A 14849-nucleotide genomic window follows, 5' to 3' on the forward strand; every position below is an offset into this window, starting at 1 on the left:
TCACTTTTTATGTAGCGACAGTAACATTCGTGAGCAGCAGTCCTTTAACGCAGAGTGGCATTTATAAACTGGGGTGGCTCTCGGTCCTGTTTTACAACCGGGTCAACACACTAACACAAGTAGTGCATGGAGTGTAAATATAAATGTGTAAAAACAAGAAACGATTAAATAAAGTTTTTTCTATATACTATGTACATAGTATACCCTGTATATGCTATGCGTAGTATGTATATATGTATTTATTTATATATATATATATATATACTATGCGTAGACTCTAAATCTGACTTCAAAGTAATGTGGCCGTTCTGGAAAGAAAAAGGCCTTTTTATAAATTGAAATATTAAAAAATGTCAAGTGTTGTATCTGCATTCAGTCTATTTAGCTGCACATACCATTGTTATCTAAATCAAATATATAACTGATCAACTGAGCAACCGGATATTGGATTGGAGAAGGAAGAAAAACAGTAGTATATTTTCTTAAATATACAGAAAAACACCTGAAAAGCATAAGGATCCATCTTTTCGATATTAGAGGCCATTTAGCTTCTGACAGAAGCTTGTCCGAGTCCTTTTACTGTCAGTGAGATATAAAAGTCCAAATCAAATTGTATTCAATCTTTCGATGAATAACAATAATTTTTATCAGGTGAGCTAGATTGTCTTTGATGACTTTTATGAAGTGTTTAAGGAACATTATTTTTTAAATATGAAGAAAGTCCTCAGTTTCAAAGGGCCGGATGGCTGCAACAATAGAGAACGATGCACACAGTAAAAAGCTGGAAACGTCCTGAATAAAGATGTGTAAAGAGAAGTAACCCACAGGCTGCGAGAACAGAGGGAGAATGAGTCATGGACGGCAGTTAATAAACTATAGTCAGTGGCATTTGTTTGGCAAGCGTTGTGACAAATGAGTTTGCGGCGCCAAGTGTTTTAGCACTCTGTGTGCCTTGCCACCTCGATGATTTAAAAAGAGATGACTATCTTTTAAAAAGTCTGAGAAATAAATGAGGACTGCAGTACCTACTGAAACTATTGCACATAAACATCTAGGGAACCTCTCAAAAGTGATGCAGTCACATAAGTTACAAATACTCCTTAAATGTTGCAATGATTATGGTACTTTTAAACTCTGATCTTATTTGGTAATATATGTCTCCCATCTATCTGCCCTTAAACCTTAAGTTGGCTCTATTAAGGGCTTTTGGAACTGAGACACTGTTGCATCACTGATCAAAATGTGTAGATATTAATAATAATTTAGATTATTATAGTCTATTTCAACAACAAAGTGACTCACATAAAAGCATTGAAAGCATCAACACATAACACAAGAGAAAACAAGATGTAAAAACAATTTAAAACATTAAAACATTAAAAAAGCAATAAATAGAGTACAAGTTGAGTAATGAGTTGAAAGGTAATTGATCATTTACAACATACGTTGTCATAAAGTAAGGCCGAGAACTTTTCACACAGCCTTCAGTGTATTAATTATTGTAGGAGCCAAAGCGTACAGCGACATGTTGTTACTGTGACAGCTTCTACTCAACATGTTTGTCTTATGCCAGTACATTTGTGTGTATTCAGGTGTTGTTGTGTGTTTGTGGTGCAATGCCCTTGTGCAGCTTCACATGAGTGTATTTATACATGTGTGTGTGTGTGTGTGTGTGTACCAGGTGGAACCAGTTGGACCTCGCCATTGTGCTTCTGTCAGTGATGGGAATCACCCTGGAGGAGATCGAGATCAGTGCAGCGCTGCCCATCAACCCCACTATCATCAGGATCATGAGAGTACTGAGGATAGCAAGAGGTATATATATATATATATACATGTGCGAAATATGCACACAAACACACACAAACTAATTTCAGTGCAATTGAACATTTATTTGGTCTTTATGTGTGGGTTAGCTGTAACTTAAAAGTGTGTGTGTGTGTGGGAGGGGGGGGGGGGTACACAGGTTGTAAATGAAGAATTGACAGTTAAATGTTTCCCATTTAACCTGTAATTGAAGCTGAGGGATTTCCCCCTAAATGGCCACACTTAAAGTCTCTCTCTCTTTCTCTCATTCTCTCTCTCTCTCACACACACGCAGTGCTGAAGCTGCTGAAGATGGCGACAGGGATGAGAGCCCTGCTGGATACAGTGGTCCAAGCCCTGCCTCAGGTACAGTCTACAAACAAACACACGCACACACACACACACACACACACACACACACACACATACTAAGTTGGTCAGTCTCAGTCAGGAGACAGAATAGCCCCCCCCCCAACCCCTCATCGCCTTTCTCTATTGGCCTGTAGGCAACTCAAATAGATTCATTCTTAACACACACAGGTGTTGTCTCGTTTTCACTCTCAGTACCATGGAGAGTTCCCGTACTCCCACTGCGACCACAGTGTGCTACAAAAGGAGGGCTTCTTAAAACCAGTCTGCAGTTCATTTGGAGTCAATCCGTTTCTAGGCCGTCCCAGAGTCAAAATCTATCCACTAAAAGTTCAAAGCTCAGGAAAATAGCAGAATACATATTTTCTCACTATTTATACCGACTGGCTTTAGTGTCCGTTTGCTTTGTAGCATAATCGTTTGGGTAAGAAATCAAATAGGAAATAACAACGAATGTATCTTGTTCAATTTTTGTGTGGTTTTCATGTGCGAACTACAAATAATTTCTTCATCAGTGTCCCAGTGTTTATTAATCAATTAACAATTCCTTATTTGATTAATAATGAAATGGTGTTTGTCTGAAGCTCCTATCGTTTTAATTGTAACGTTGGCAGTCTCGTTATTATACCTGCAAAAACCTAAAGCAATAATTTGACTTTTTTGGACACAGTTGAGAAGATCCCTCTCACGGTAAATGTCCTCACTGCGGGACGAATAAAGGATTATCTTATCTTGTGTATGTATAAACTATGTCGCTGATTAGCTTAGCTTAGCATCAAGACTGACAACAGTTGGAAACAGTTCACCAAATGTGCCTTTGAGCACTTCTAAAAGTCACAACAGGTTATATCTCCTTTGTTTAAGAGTTCATCTCCAGAGGTGAGATAGGGAAAGAAAGCGAACGTGCGTATTTCCCATCATGTAAAACTTTCTTTCTTTAAATAACAGACATGTTAGGTGTAGAGACGGTACACAGGAATCCAGTCTGGATTGTGTACCTGCAGGGACAGTACGACCCATTCACCATCAACAGTACGATGGAGAAAACTAAGGGAAACAGGTGGTGTGAAGAAAGGAGGGCAAGCAGAGGTGAAGAGGAGCATATTCGTTGTCTCTCTTTTCTATTGATCCCCCTCTCGTTAACACTGAGCCCTTTGCCCTATCCCAAGGGCACCAGGGAAGGTAATTAAAACGCAGGCTAATTAAACATGTCCTGGAGGCCGCTCTCTGTATGAGGGTGTGCGTGCATATGTAGGCACTGACAGGGCGTTACACCTGGCAGGAGAGAACTGAGGTGATATTACGTTATATTTAACTGTGGAAATGAAATGGCAGGCTGCCATTATTACATCACATTGGATATTGAAGGCAGTATCCACATTTCAACAAAGGCTTCAGGATGCAGACAAATAGGAGCACGCAATATACATATATATATATATATATACACACTGATATTGGTTTAAGAAGGCAAGAAATATGAATGATGGCATCATGGCGCGCAGGGACCGATGTCTGCTAGAATATTTTACATGCAGTGAATGCAACAAGTTTATTTATTCAATAGGCTGTGACGGGACACAGCGACGTAATGAGAGATCCATACATTTAGACTAAATGGGTAAGTAAACCTCATAGCTCATTACCACGTTGAGAGGAAACGCATTTTCATGGCGTGGTTTCACAAAGACACAGTAAGATAAAGTAATTTTACCCACAAGCGTCCTCCATTATCCTCTCCTGCCCGACCAATGCAAAATGGCTGCAACCCACCGTTCAATCACACTAATAGCCTGTATCATTTTGGTACTAAAGTCGAGCCAGTTGTTTTATCTCTTCTGTGGGATTGGCTGAGAAACCTCCAGAATAGCCGCTGGCAGATGTGGACCCCACATGGAATGTGCTTGGGATTGCGTCGGAGCCGTTTCCTGTGAAGCCATTTTTTATTTAGCTTTAGATATTTAGAACAAAGTGTGTGGACACAAACACCATGTGCCAATCTCATACAAATGGTTACGCTTGTGTTTATTTTCATCCTTATGGTGAAAGTTATGATGTAATATCGTCAGCTCTTGTTTATAATGTAATCCTGTATGTGGTAACTTATTATTATACATCTGCAGCTCTTATTTATTGCCATCATGTGTCGTGTAACCTATTAGTATATACAGCCGCAGCTCATGATTATTTAATCCTTTATAGCGTAACTTATTATTATATACATCTGCAGAGAAAACTTCTTAAAAATGCATTCATCCCCATCCTGGATCCCATTATGAAGCCATTATGAAGCACAGCTTGTTAAGTACACCATGCAGGATATCACTAACTTGGACATGTACTTGAGGCGAACCCCAGGACAGTCACATTTAGAATTATTACAGCACTCCAAACAAAAGGTTGTTTGGCAATCACCTCCATTACTTTCAGACCTAAGGGACTCGTCGGGCTGTGCTTCGAGTAATGGGGCATATTTGTCCGTATCAAAAGTAAACTTGAAAATTTCGATTTTTAGACAACATTAAACACTTCTGTTGTGTTCTATGCCTGCAGATATTTTGTTATTTTTTACCACCATCTGCAGCTACTTGATTAAGTGTAGAGTTGACCAGGTGAATCATACAGGGCTATGTCTGTGAATTGTATTTGCAGGTTTCCTCCTATAAATTATCATTGGAGCGAATGTTAATGGTTAGAAGACACATAAGCAAAGATTTTAAACATTGAGTACAAGAGATATATACATAAGAGTATACACATATATATATATATATACTCTTATATATAAGATGATATATATGTATATACGTACATCTATATAATTTTCTAATGTATGCTAATTCCGTATTTTGCTCAAAATGCATGACTCTAAAATCTAAATCCAATCGCATTTGTTTGACATTTGTTTGGCTCCTATTTGCTGAGATCTTTCTCTCCAACCCAGGCATAATTAGCAAAGCTCACCATGATTGTTCTTCTATAACTAGGCATCATTATCGCCCCAAAGAACGTTGCTGCAAGTATCTCAACAACTTTTTTTTAAAACAGTTATTTGTAATGCAGCCTACGGTGCAATCTCGTTAGAATAAGCTTTGTCATAGCCATAATATTCATGCATTATTAGGCCCAATGCTACAAAGTAAACACCAGATTTAGAATATCTTTCCTCTGAAGAACAGGTGGAGAGATCTAAACCTCTCCGTCGAACACACGGCGTATAATTATAGTAACTATTTGTCAGTGCATCTCCTCGTTCCCGGCTGAGTGTTCAAGACAGTAAATAGGGGACTGGATTTCGTGTCCCTGTAATGGGATTAGATTTTGCCCTGAGAGTTTCCTGTGAAACATCATCACCATTAAGTCGTGGTAACACTTGGCGGTTTGGCAGTGGAGCTGAGCCGGGTCCCAAACCGCATCAGGGCTTCAGTCGTATCGAAGTCTCAGAGGAAAGTGTGCCGTGGTTTGTAGAACGACGCCGGGTATGGGAGCATTCTGACAGACAGGAACACTATGGGACATTCTAATGCTCAACCTTTACACCTTGAGTTGATTTCCTGCTTCCTGGTGTGTTCAATAACGGTGTTTAACAATATGCCCTTGAGTAGCAATTTAAGATGTGGTTGTATTACATTCAGATAAGCAAACCTACAGCTGATTTATCTCAGGTCCCACGAGGAGCAATGACTGCTTGTGACTGCTGTTCACTCATAAAGAACTTGCAGTCTTGGGCATTTGATATTGAATACATATCACAACCAGAGTTATTATACTGTTACGGTGGCACTTTGTTGTTGCACATTTTGGTAAGATGTGTGTGCGTATGTGTGTGTGTGTGTGTGTGTGTGTGCAGGTGGGTAACCTGGGCCTGCTCTTCATGCTGCTGTTTTTCATCTACGCCGCCTTAGGAGTAGAGCTATTTGGAGAACTTGGTAAGTGCGCAATGCTACAACGGATTATCTGTGATATTCGGTAATAATTAAATAATAATAATTTAAGTAATCTGAAGACTTCAAAAAAACAAGGCTTTGATGTATTAGTTTAGTTACAATAAAGACAAAATGGCATCGATTGACACTTGTGTATTAAATATTTATTGTGGATAAATGTCAAACAAAAGGTGATATGTGAAGCCATACCTCTATATTTCTGTGGGATTTTGATAAAGGGAAATTATCTGCACAAGAATCTTGTAGTTAATAATAGGTTTTTTGAGTTTTGGACAGATTTTCTTTTCACACTAGATGTGTTAAACTTTTGAGAAACATGAATGTTTTGATATGTACCAAAATATGCAATTTTATATATGTTGTTCTGTACATAGACCTATTCACATTAGAATAATTATTTCATCAGAAGGTGGTAATGTTAACATGAATGGATTATGCTCTAGAATAACACATCGTCCATACATCCTCACTATAGGTGTAAGGAGATTCAAATGTACGGATGTCAATGTCTGACCCAGTGTGAAAATAGAATTGTGTCTTTCACTTTTGGTTCACTCATTTTGACTAACTCAACTGTGCACATACAAGCTAGAGGACTTGAATGAACTTTATTATGAAAAACTCCTTATTTCCTCTCCATCCTTTATTCCTTTTCATCAGTTATCTCCCCTGCAGTCAGACAGCCATTAGGGAATCAACCCACTCTCCAATATTCTGAAACATAAGTCCTGTCCTAAGATATCCACATTGAAGTTGGAAGATATTTCCTCTGAACTGTCACATTCCCCTTGTGTGCCGCGGCTAAAGCCCGAGGCTACGTTGCTTCCCATTGGAGCTTGGCAGAAAAAGGATTAGTGGCAAATGCGAGTGTCGCTTTCTTGATTCTTGAGGCCATTCCAGAGATTATCTTGGGATATAAACTCAAAGACAAATAAAGTGTTCGGTCACATTGCTACTGATTTGATAACAGGCTGACTTGTTTAGACAGTCATCCAGGCAGCTTAGTGACAGAAATGGCGCATGCCTCTGCAGTTTTATGGAGCAATGACATCTTTAAGTGTTGAGTCATAAGTCTCTTCTTCTTCTCCTGTCCATGCCCCCTTCCTGTTCCATTTTCTCTTCACCCTCCCCGATAATGTCTTTTCTCCCTCCGACCATCCACCCATCTCACTCACATCCTCAGTTTGCAATGAAGACTACCCGTGTGAGGGTATGAGTCGTCACGCGACCTTTGAAAACTTTGGCATGGCCTTCCTAACGCTTTTTCAAGTCTCCACGGGCGACAACTGGAATGGCATCATGAAGGTAAACCCGTGTGCTTTTAAGAGGAGGAACAACTGAAACACAAAGAGCTGGAGAAATCAATGAAGGGGTGCTCTGAGAAGAGAAAAACTCCTCTATAGCTCTTCTCCATCCTATCTTCCTCTCGAGTGATACTCTGATAAACAGGAAATGTGCTTCCTCAGCACCCGGAACACATTTATTTTCTGATAGGCAGGGGAGTGACTGTGCCTCATTGCACACACACACACACACAAATACCAATTTACCCTGTACACACATCTACTCCCACCAGCACCTATCACCACGCCTACGCACACCGCGGGCTGTGAGGGGAAAAGCGATTATGCTGGTGCCAGGCGCTGTCAGGCGCTGTCAGGCGAGGGCCATTAAGCACACGCTGGATACGGGGAGTGTTGATGGTAGAAGGCCATGAAGCAAATGAGCGGGCCACAGATCCAACATCTCAGAGTAAATCTCTGTCATTTTAGTTGTCAAATTACTACCTCGGCTGAGAGACAGGTAGATCTACTTTGGATGAGTAAGAAGCAGGGGAGTCAGAGTGATAACCAGTCGTGCAATGACGACAGGGAGAGGAAGGCAGGTGAGGAGAGAGGAGGCATCATAGGACTGTAATAAGAGGGACTTCAAGAAGATGAGAACGGGGTTAATATAACCACTTATTAGGATTTCTGTCCTCTCCAGAGTAAACTATCGGGGGAAAACATGAAAACAGGGGGAAGGTAGCAGCATGAGGGAGAGCAAATGGAGATTTGGAAGAAGAACGGACTAAATTATGTTAAGTTGGAAAATGAGTAACGGCATAAAAAAAAGAAACGGTGTGTGAAGGAGCAAAGTGTGTAAATGCCATGCCAAATTAGGTAGAAAAGACCAGCTTCAGCTCAGAGGGCTAAAATTAGTATGTGTGGTCACAGCCTTGGTGAGATATGTGTACTTCCTCCAGAACACACTTGTCACTTTGGTTCTGCTCTGACTGAGTTCCGCTGAGTGCATGTTAACCAGAGTGGAAAACCACGAGGATAATAGAGGGGGAATAGCCTCCTGTTGTTCTGAGTAGAAGCAAAACAATTAAGTGTATGATGGTTATACAAGTTGTCATGAATACAAAGAGCCATGTTAACAAGAGCTCGATGCATTCCATTACCTTTAAACATTTTTTATATGAATACCAATTTCCGTTGAGTAGTGGCTGAGCTCACATCATTGCAGGATTACATTTAGATCTTGACTTTTCGCCATTTTTGCCACTATCAGTTGTCAAGATAAGTATTTTTGTTGTGGTTGCTTTAGCAATGTTAAATGTATTTAATTATAAGTTCTACCAGGGCTGCTGTATTAAATTTCATATAGTTGTTTCCACTTCCGGAAGCCTTATCCAAAAACTGTTTGACTGCTTATAGCTTATCTGTGTCGTCTCTTGGACCGGCCCCCTTTTCCATGGACCTTCTTCCTCTGCTCCTTCCAGCCCTGTCCTGACCTCTTTCCTCCTCCTCCTCCTCTTGCTTTGTGACAACAGGACACGTTGAGGGAGTGCCCACCGGACCACGGCACTGATGTGGACTATGGCTGCAACCCGATCCTTCAGTTTATTTCGCCCATGTACTTTGTCTCCTTCGTGCTCACCGCCCAGTTCGTGCTCATCAATGTGGTGGTGGCCGTGCTGATGAAGCACCTGGACGACTCCAACAAGGAGGCCCAAGAGGAGGCGGAGATGGATGCAGAAATTGAGCTGGAGCTGGCCCAGGGCACCCTCTGTTGCATGGGCGCCCCCGGCTGTGGGGGCGGGAGGGGGGACAAAGGACTGGCCCCTGCTGGACCTGGAGGCACAGCGGGGGGCCATGACAGAGGATGTGGAGAGAGGGGAGAAGGAGTGAGGAGGATGCTTCATTCAGCAGGCAGTGCACACTCGGGAGCGTACAGCTCCTGTGACTCCAGCCAAACTCAGTACTCACCTGCACAAGTGAGTGTGTATATGTGTGTGTGTGTGTGTGTGTGCATGTGTGAGAGTGTGAGATGGGGTTAAAATTATTATGTTTGTTAAGTGATAGTGTAACGATCCTATTTTGTATATATGTGTGCATCTGCTAGTCTGGATGTGTCGAGCCCATACACAGGGTGGGACCAGGCTTATAGGCCTTTTTGTTGTCGGCGGTTTCAGCCACACAAACTTCTGTTTCAGGAATTTAGTTCCATTTCTAATATTATTTTTTTGTCGTGATGCATTGCAGATTTTCTCTACTGCATTATAGACCAGCTTTTAAACATTTATAAACGTGTATAAATTGCTGTATTAATTGCCTAATAATTTTAAGTGTGCCCATAGCGAGGACGTAAAACGTAACACACACATCTCTACATTTGAGGAGTCAGTGTCGTTTCTCTGGCTGCCTGTCAGTTTGCTTCAATTAACACAATATCTATAAATTAGTTCACGCATAGAAAATTACATATTTCATTCACAAACTCGAGGAATACAAACATGGTACATGATATGGCAGTCATTTCTGGGAGAGTGGGGATCACTGCTTGGTTTCCTTTTGTAAAATTGACTGACAGCCACATGGCGTGATAACTCAGGCATTTTACTCAATTATTTTTATAATTGGTTTGTACTTTTGTTCATTTTCTTTTACACATTATGTGAGAAGGAGGGGACAAGGAAGGTTAAACATTTACACATCGAGAGGGAATAAAAAGAAAAGCCAGATGAAAGGAAAGAGACACTTAGCTGTGGCTAAACTGTGCCTTAATGCTAAGAAATCAATGATCCTGAATGTGAAAACATTAGGCTGGAATTAGAGGCATAAGTGCAACTACTTAAGTGATATTAAGCAGATGAAAGTCGAGGCGAGGCTGTATATTTGAATTCTAAGTATGTTTTTGTTTGTGTGGCGCCCCGTGTTGACAGCACGGAGAGAAGAACAACTTTAACAGCTTTCTCAATGAAGTTTACATTTAGGCTTCGCTAACCTGTCGGTGCTCACATTGACCACGAGGGTTTGCACACACACGCATGCACAGGTTACATTTGTGAGATGATCATTTCACATCGGTGTGTGTGTGTGAGAGAGAGTAGATGGTCTCTCATTTGTACTCGCAGTCTGACAGCAGAGACGCACGCTTCCATTATGAAATGGCTAAAGATATTCTGAGATATCCGGGCAGAAACACATATAAAGATGACTCATCGGCTGCCACGAAGAGTCTCTCTCACCTTTGTGGAGCTAAAGTTGGCTGTACGGAGTCATTTTTAGCTCAGCATGACAAAGAAACTTAATGCAGACCAGGAAGAACAGACTGGCATCATCCTCCCCCTCTCTCTCTCTCTCTCTCTCTCTCTCTCTCTATCTCATTCTCAGTCTCTCAAGTGGGATCTGGCATACCGATGCTCAGAGCACAGGGGTTGGTTTGTGTGTGTAAAAAGGTTCTTGTGAACCCAAAACACTGTCACATTTCCTCCTCTGGTGCTTTAAAATGTGGTGAATCTCCACATATTGTCACAATGTTATCAGAAGCTCAAATTTCTTTCGCCGTCCAAACTGTAAAATGTTTGTATCGTCAAAGACGGCCGACAGATGGGATGAGTCTTGATGACACGTGCAGAAATCAAGAGCTCCAGAAAGATGGCAGCTACAACTAGTACATTCTAGAATGGACCATAAGACACACCATGAGAGTAATGTTTGAGTCGAGAGGGAAACAGACGGAAAATATTGCACGGGGACTCGAGGCGAGAGTGAAGGAAGTTGACACACAGAGGGAGAGAGGAGAGATAATAGCTGAGCCAGTGACAGTCAGATAGACGCAGTAATTAATTTCATCTCTCTCTCTCTCTCTCTCTCTCTCTCAACCTCAACTTCCATTCCCAGTAGACGGGCCTCATTGTTGCCCACTAATACAGTTATTAATGGAGGCCACTACAGTCAATCAAAAATCATTTTGGGATATCAGGCTCTCCACCTACACAGAATGTATTATCTTGGGACTGTCTGCTGTTGTTTTTTACACCTACATGTATTGAGAGAGCTGGATATGGCAGAGTCAGCGTTCCTGCCGATTTGTCTGCGGGCCAAAATGCGACACTAAAATACTGTTTCATAAACCAGCATGTTGAGGTGTATTTATAATGCAGGGCGCACAGTAACCTCTCTCTTGAATCTGTTGCCTCCTCATTTTCAAAACATGAGCCATGAGTGATTGTAATCCAACAGTTTGAGTCAGAAATGTGTGTTTGCATAAGATATCTAAGTGTAGTCCGATAAGCATTGCTGTAGGAATATGTATGTTCTGAAAATAGGCTTGTGTGGGGATTGAAGAGGAGTGGCCTTGTTTCACAGTACCTTTTGCTGATGTATTTGCTGATATAATATAGTTATTTTGGCCATTATTAATGCCCCACAGTCAGGCACAATGCATCTAATTCATTGTGAAATACAGTGACCTGCCAAGAAACACAGAAATCATTTTTAAAGTAGTTTCCATTTGTTGCCAGATTGGTTTCTGGGAAAAAACAATCTGGCAGATGAGATTCAAGCAAGGAGGGATCATTTAAGTCACAGAAAGAGCCCTGACGGATCCAGTCTGAATCGCTTTAAACCTAATAACACCCAGAGCACAAAGCAAATGCTTAAACCGTAAATGGTTTCAACAAGGTATTGACTAGTTTAATTGAGGTGATATATCATCAGCACTCAGTGCTCAAGGCTTTGACAGTCAAATGATGTGTTACTTGGCTAATGAGAGTTTGGAGTCATATTATTGAGGAGCCTTTTACCAAAAGTGAGCCGTGTTTCGCCCTAACGGCCAACAAAGTACGAGAGGGGGATTTGTTCTGGTTTATTTGTCCATGACCTCCGACCCGGGGAAAGAGTTTGAGATGCTTTTCTTTTACTTTTGTGGGAGGATTTTAGAAATACAGGCTCAAGTAGTGTTCAATCTACATGGATGTGGGTGACTGTGTACAGGTGTGTGTGTGTGTGAGTACATTACGTATAAAAGCATACCTGTGTGTGCACACTGGCCTTCTTATAACCCTCACTGTGGTGTATGCATTTCCCTGCGTGTTCTTTGTCCTCGCATGTCCGCATGTGCACATGTTTGCACCTGCGTGCAATACTGGTCTGCTGGCCTGCGTCTTGTGTGTGTGTGTCTATTCGTACGTCTGTGTGTGTGTGTCTGTGTGTGTCTGTGTGTGTGTGAATGTGTTCCAGGAGAGCCAATGGCTGGACAGCGTATCTCTTCTGATCAAGGATACACTGGAGGGGGAGATGCTGATGATCGACAACCTCTCCGGTTCTGTCTTCCACCACTATTCTTCTCCCCCAACCATCTGCAGGGATTGCAAGGGTCATCCACAAGAGGTACCGCCATGAACACACATGCATATATACACACACACGCACGCAAAACAAACTCAAACACACACACCCTTATACACCTGATGAGGGCAATAGCCCGAGATATTAAATTCATCCTTGTGGTTTAAATTAACAAGAGAAATAGATGGCATCAATTTTTTGGGATAAACAATTGTCTGACACGACTCTCAACTCTCGACTCTTAACATTAATAGATGCATATATGTTTGACATCACTTTTAGCAGCAGGCTTTACCCACTGAGCTTCACCGGACGAAATCTGCTGGCCAGTATTTATCAAACATGTCGGAATCACTGTCTGTTTATTAATCATACTAATAATACTCAGAATACCTCAGAATCACCTCAGAATATCAAATGATTTATGACAACTTTACTATTAGCCCTTAAGCAAACATGTTGCTCGACATGGAACCTTTTATGACGATGTTTATCAATGTTATTTTAAAATATGAGCCCACGCTAAGTCTCGTTTCATCATCTTGTTTTTGAACCAGGTCGGCTTTGAAGCTCTGAAATGAATTAATGTAGTCGCAGATGTGAGGGACCCAAATGGGATGTTAAACCCGCAGTTTGGTTGTTGTCAGATAAATGTAAATTTTAGGATTATGTGGACACAGCTAATTACAAAGATAAGTAATATTTACTCATCTTGATTCATAAAATGCTTTTGCTTCTTTGCATGAAAGATGGAACAAAATATAGACTATTCTGGGAAGTCTGGGTCCTTTAGGATTTCTTGCTCTGAGATGCTTTTTCAAACATGGGCCCAGGGGCTGGAGGGAAATACTCTTGAGGGACATGTTGAAATAAATTCACACTGGATGCCAGCACCAAATAGTTGTGAATGTAGAAACTAAGAAATAAGACTGAAAGAGACATATTTATGTACATATTTACATGTATACACAAGCACAAATATAGAGAAAACAGTCCAACCAAACATGAAGTACATACACACACACACACACACACACACACACACACAGGGTTTTATTGCCCAGGACATTTTTGTTACAAAACGTGGCCAAACCAAACTATTACTATGCAAAACCAGTGCATATTTATACTCAGTAGCACTGAAACCCTGAAGACACTCACACTCAAACTTATACAAGACAAACACATTCATGTACACCGACAAACACACACACACACACAACACCATGATGTCCGGGAGCAAAATATGTAAACGCACATTTGTAACAAGTTCACAGGTGAACATGCATTTGCATGAACTTTCATGGACATACACAAACACCGGGCTTCATTATCACACAAGGCAGTTTGAATAGGAGGTGTTTAATGTCATGCTTTATGAAGTGTGTAAACTACTGTATGTCCTATTATCTTACGGTATGACAGGTAATGTCAGCACTTATTTAAAAACAAAAACATTTCCATATGTTCAGAAGTGTGGATTAATGAGGCTCGTTGCATGCATACACACATGCAACCTCTCCTGCTCTGCATGCCTATATGCACGCACTCACACTCTCCGTTACGTGTTCTTGTATTTTGGGGTATTTTGTACGCAGGAGGTCCTGAATAAAACACTCGCAAAACAGACTGTCCTGTGCCAGTGTTGTCCATCACAATGACAAAGTGCAGCTCAAGAGAAGCAATAACTGGCTCTACACCTCCTCACCTGTCAGTCCAGCTTTCTGCCTGTCTGCAGATGCTGTCAAACCATCAATCTCTTCCCCCCCCCCCCCTCTTTGACATGCTTCTTCTTCTCATCAGTCCCTCCGCTCCTCCGCTCATCCCTCCATCTAGCTGTGATTTACTGTATCTGACCCGGTACTGTTGTTATTCTTTTCCCCATGTCCTTTAATCATCAGACTTGCGTATTGTTTGTTTCTTTGTAAGAGAGAGAGAGAGAGAGATAGTGTGAGTCTGTCTTCTGTATGATGACATTGTGTTTAAGGGGACAGAAAGTGTCTGTGTGTGTGTGTGTGTATTTGTGCGTGTGTGAGAGCTGTTTCATAGAGTAGTGAAGACCTTTGACGTTTATTCAGTTGCATAAACAGCTAAATCCTTTATCTGA

At 41.3% G+C, this 14849-nt stretch overlaps 1 protein-coding gene across 1 annotated transcript in view; it reads left to right on the forward strand.

The window, feature by feature from the left end:
- Positions 1-14849, forward strand: part of LOC130188527 (voltage-dependent T-type calcium channel subunit alpha-1I-like) — a 95018-nt gene that overhangs the window by 71106 nt on the left and 9063 nt on the right. Inside the window, exons 24-29 of the mRNA XM_056406923.1 lie at positions 1682-1815; positions 2102-2172; positions 6026-6104; positions 7306-7427; positions 8941-9384; positions 12635-12784. Coding sequence (XP_056262898.1) covers positions 1682-1815; positions 2102-2172; positions 6026-6104; positions 7306-7427; positions 8941-9384; positions 12635-12784 — 1000 coding nt within the window. The remainder of the gene's footprint in view (positions 1-1681; positions 1816-2101; positions 2173-6025; positions 6105-7305; positions 7428-8940; positions 9385-12634; positions 12785-14849) is intronic.

The sequence above is a fragment of the Pseudoliparis swirei genome, chromosome 23 (assembly GCF_029220125.1).
Source record: "Pseudoliparis swirei isolate HS2019 ecotype Mariana Trench chromosome 23, NWPU_hadal_v1, whole genome shotgun sequence".
Classification (NCBI taxonomy): Eukaryota; Metazoa; Chordata; class Actinopteri; order Perciformes; family Liparidae; genus Pseudoliparis; species Pseudoliparis swirei.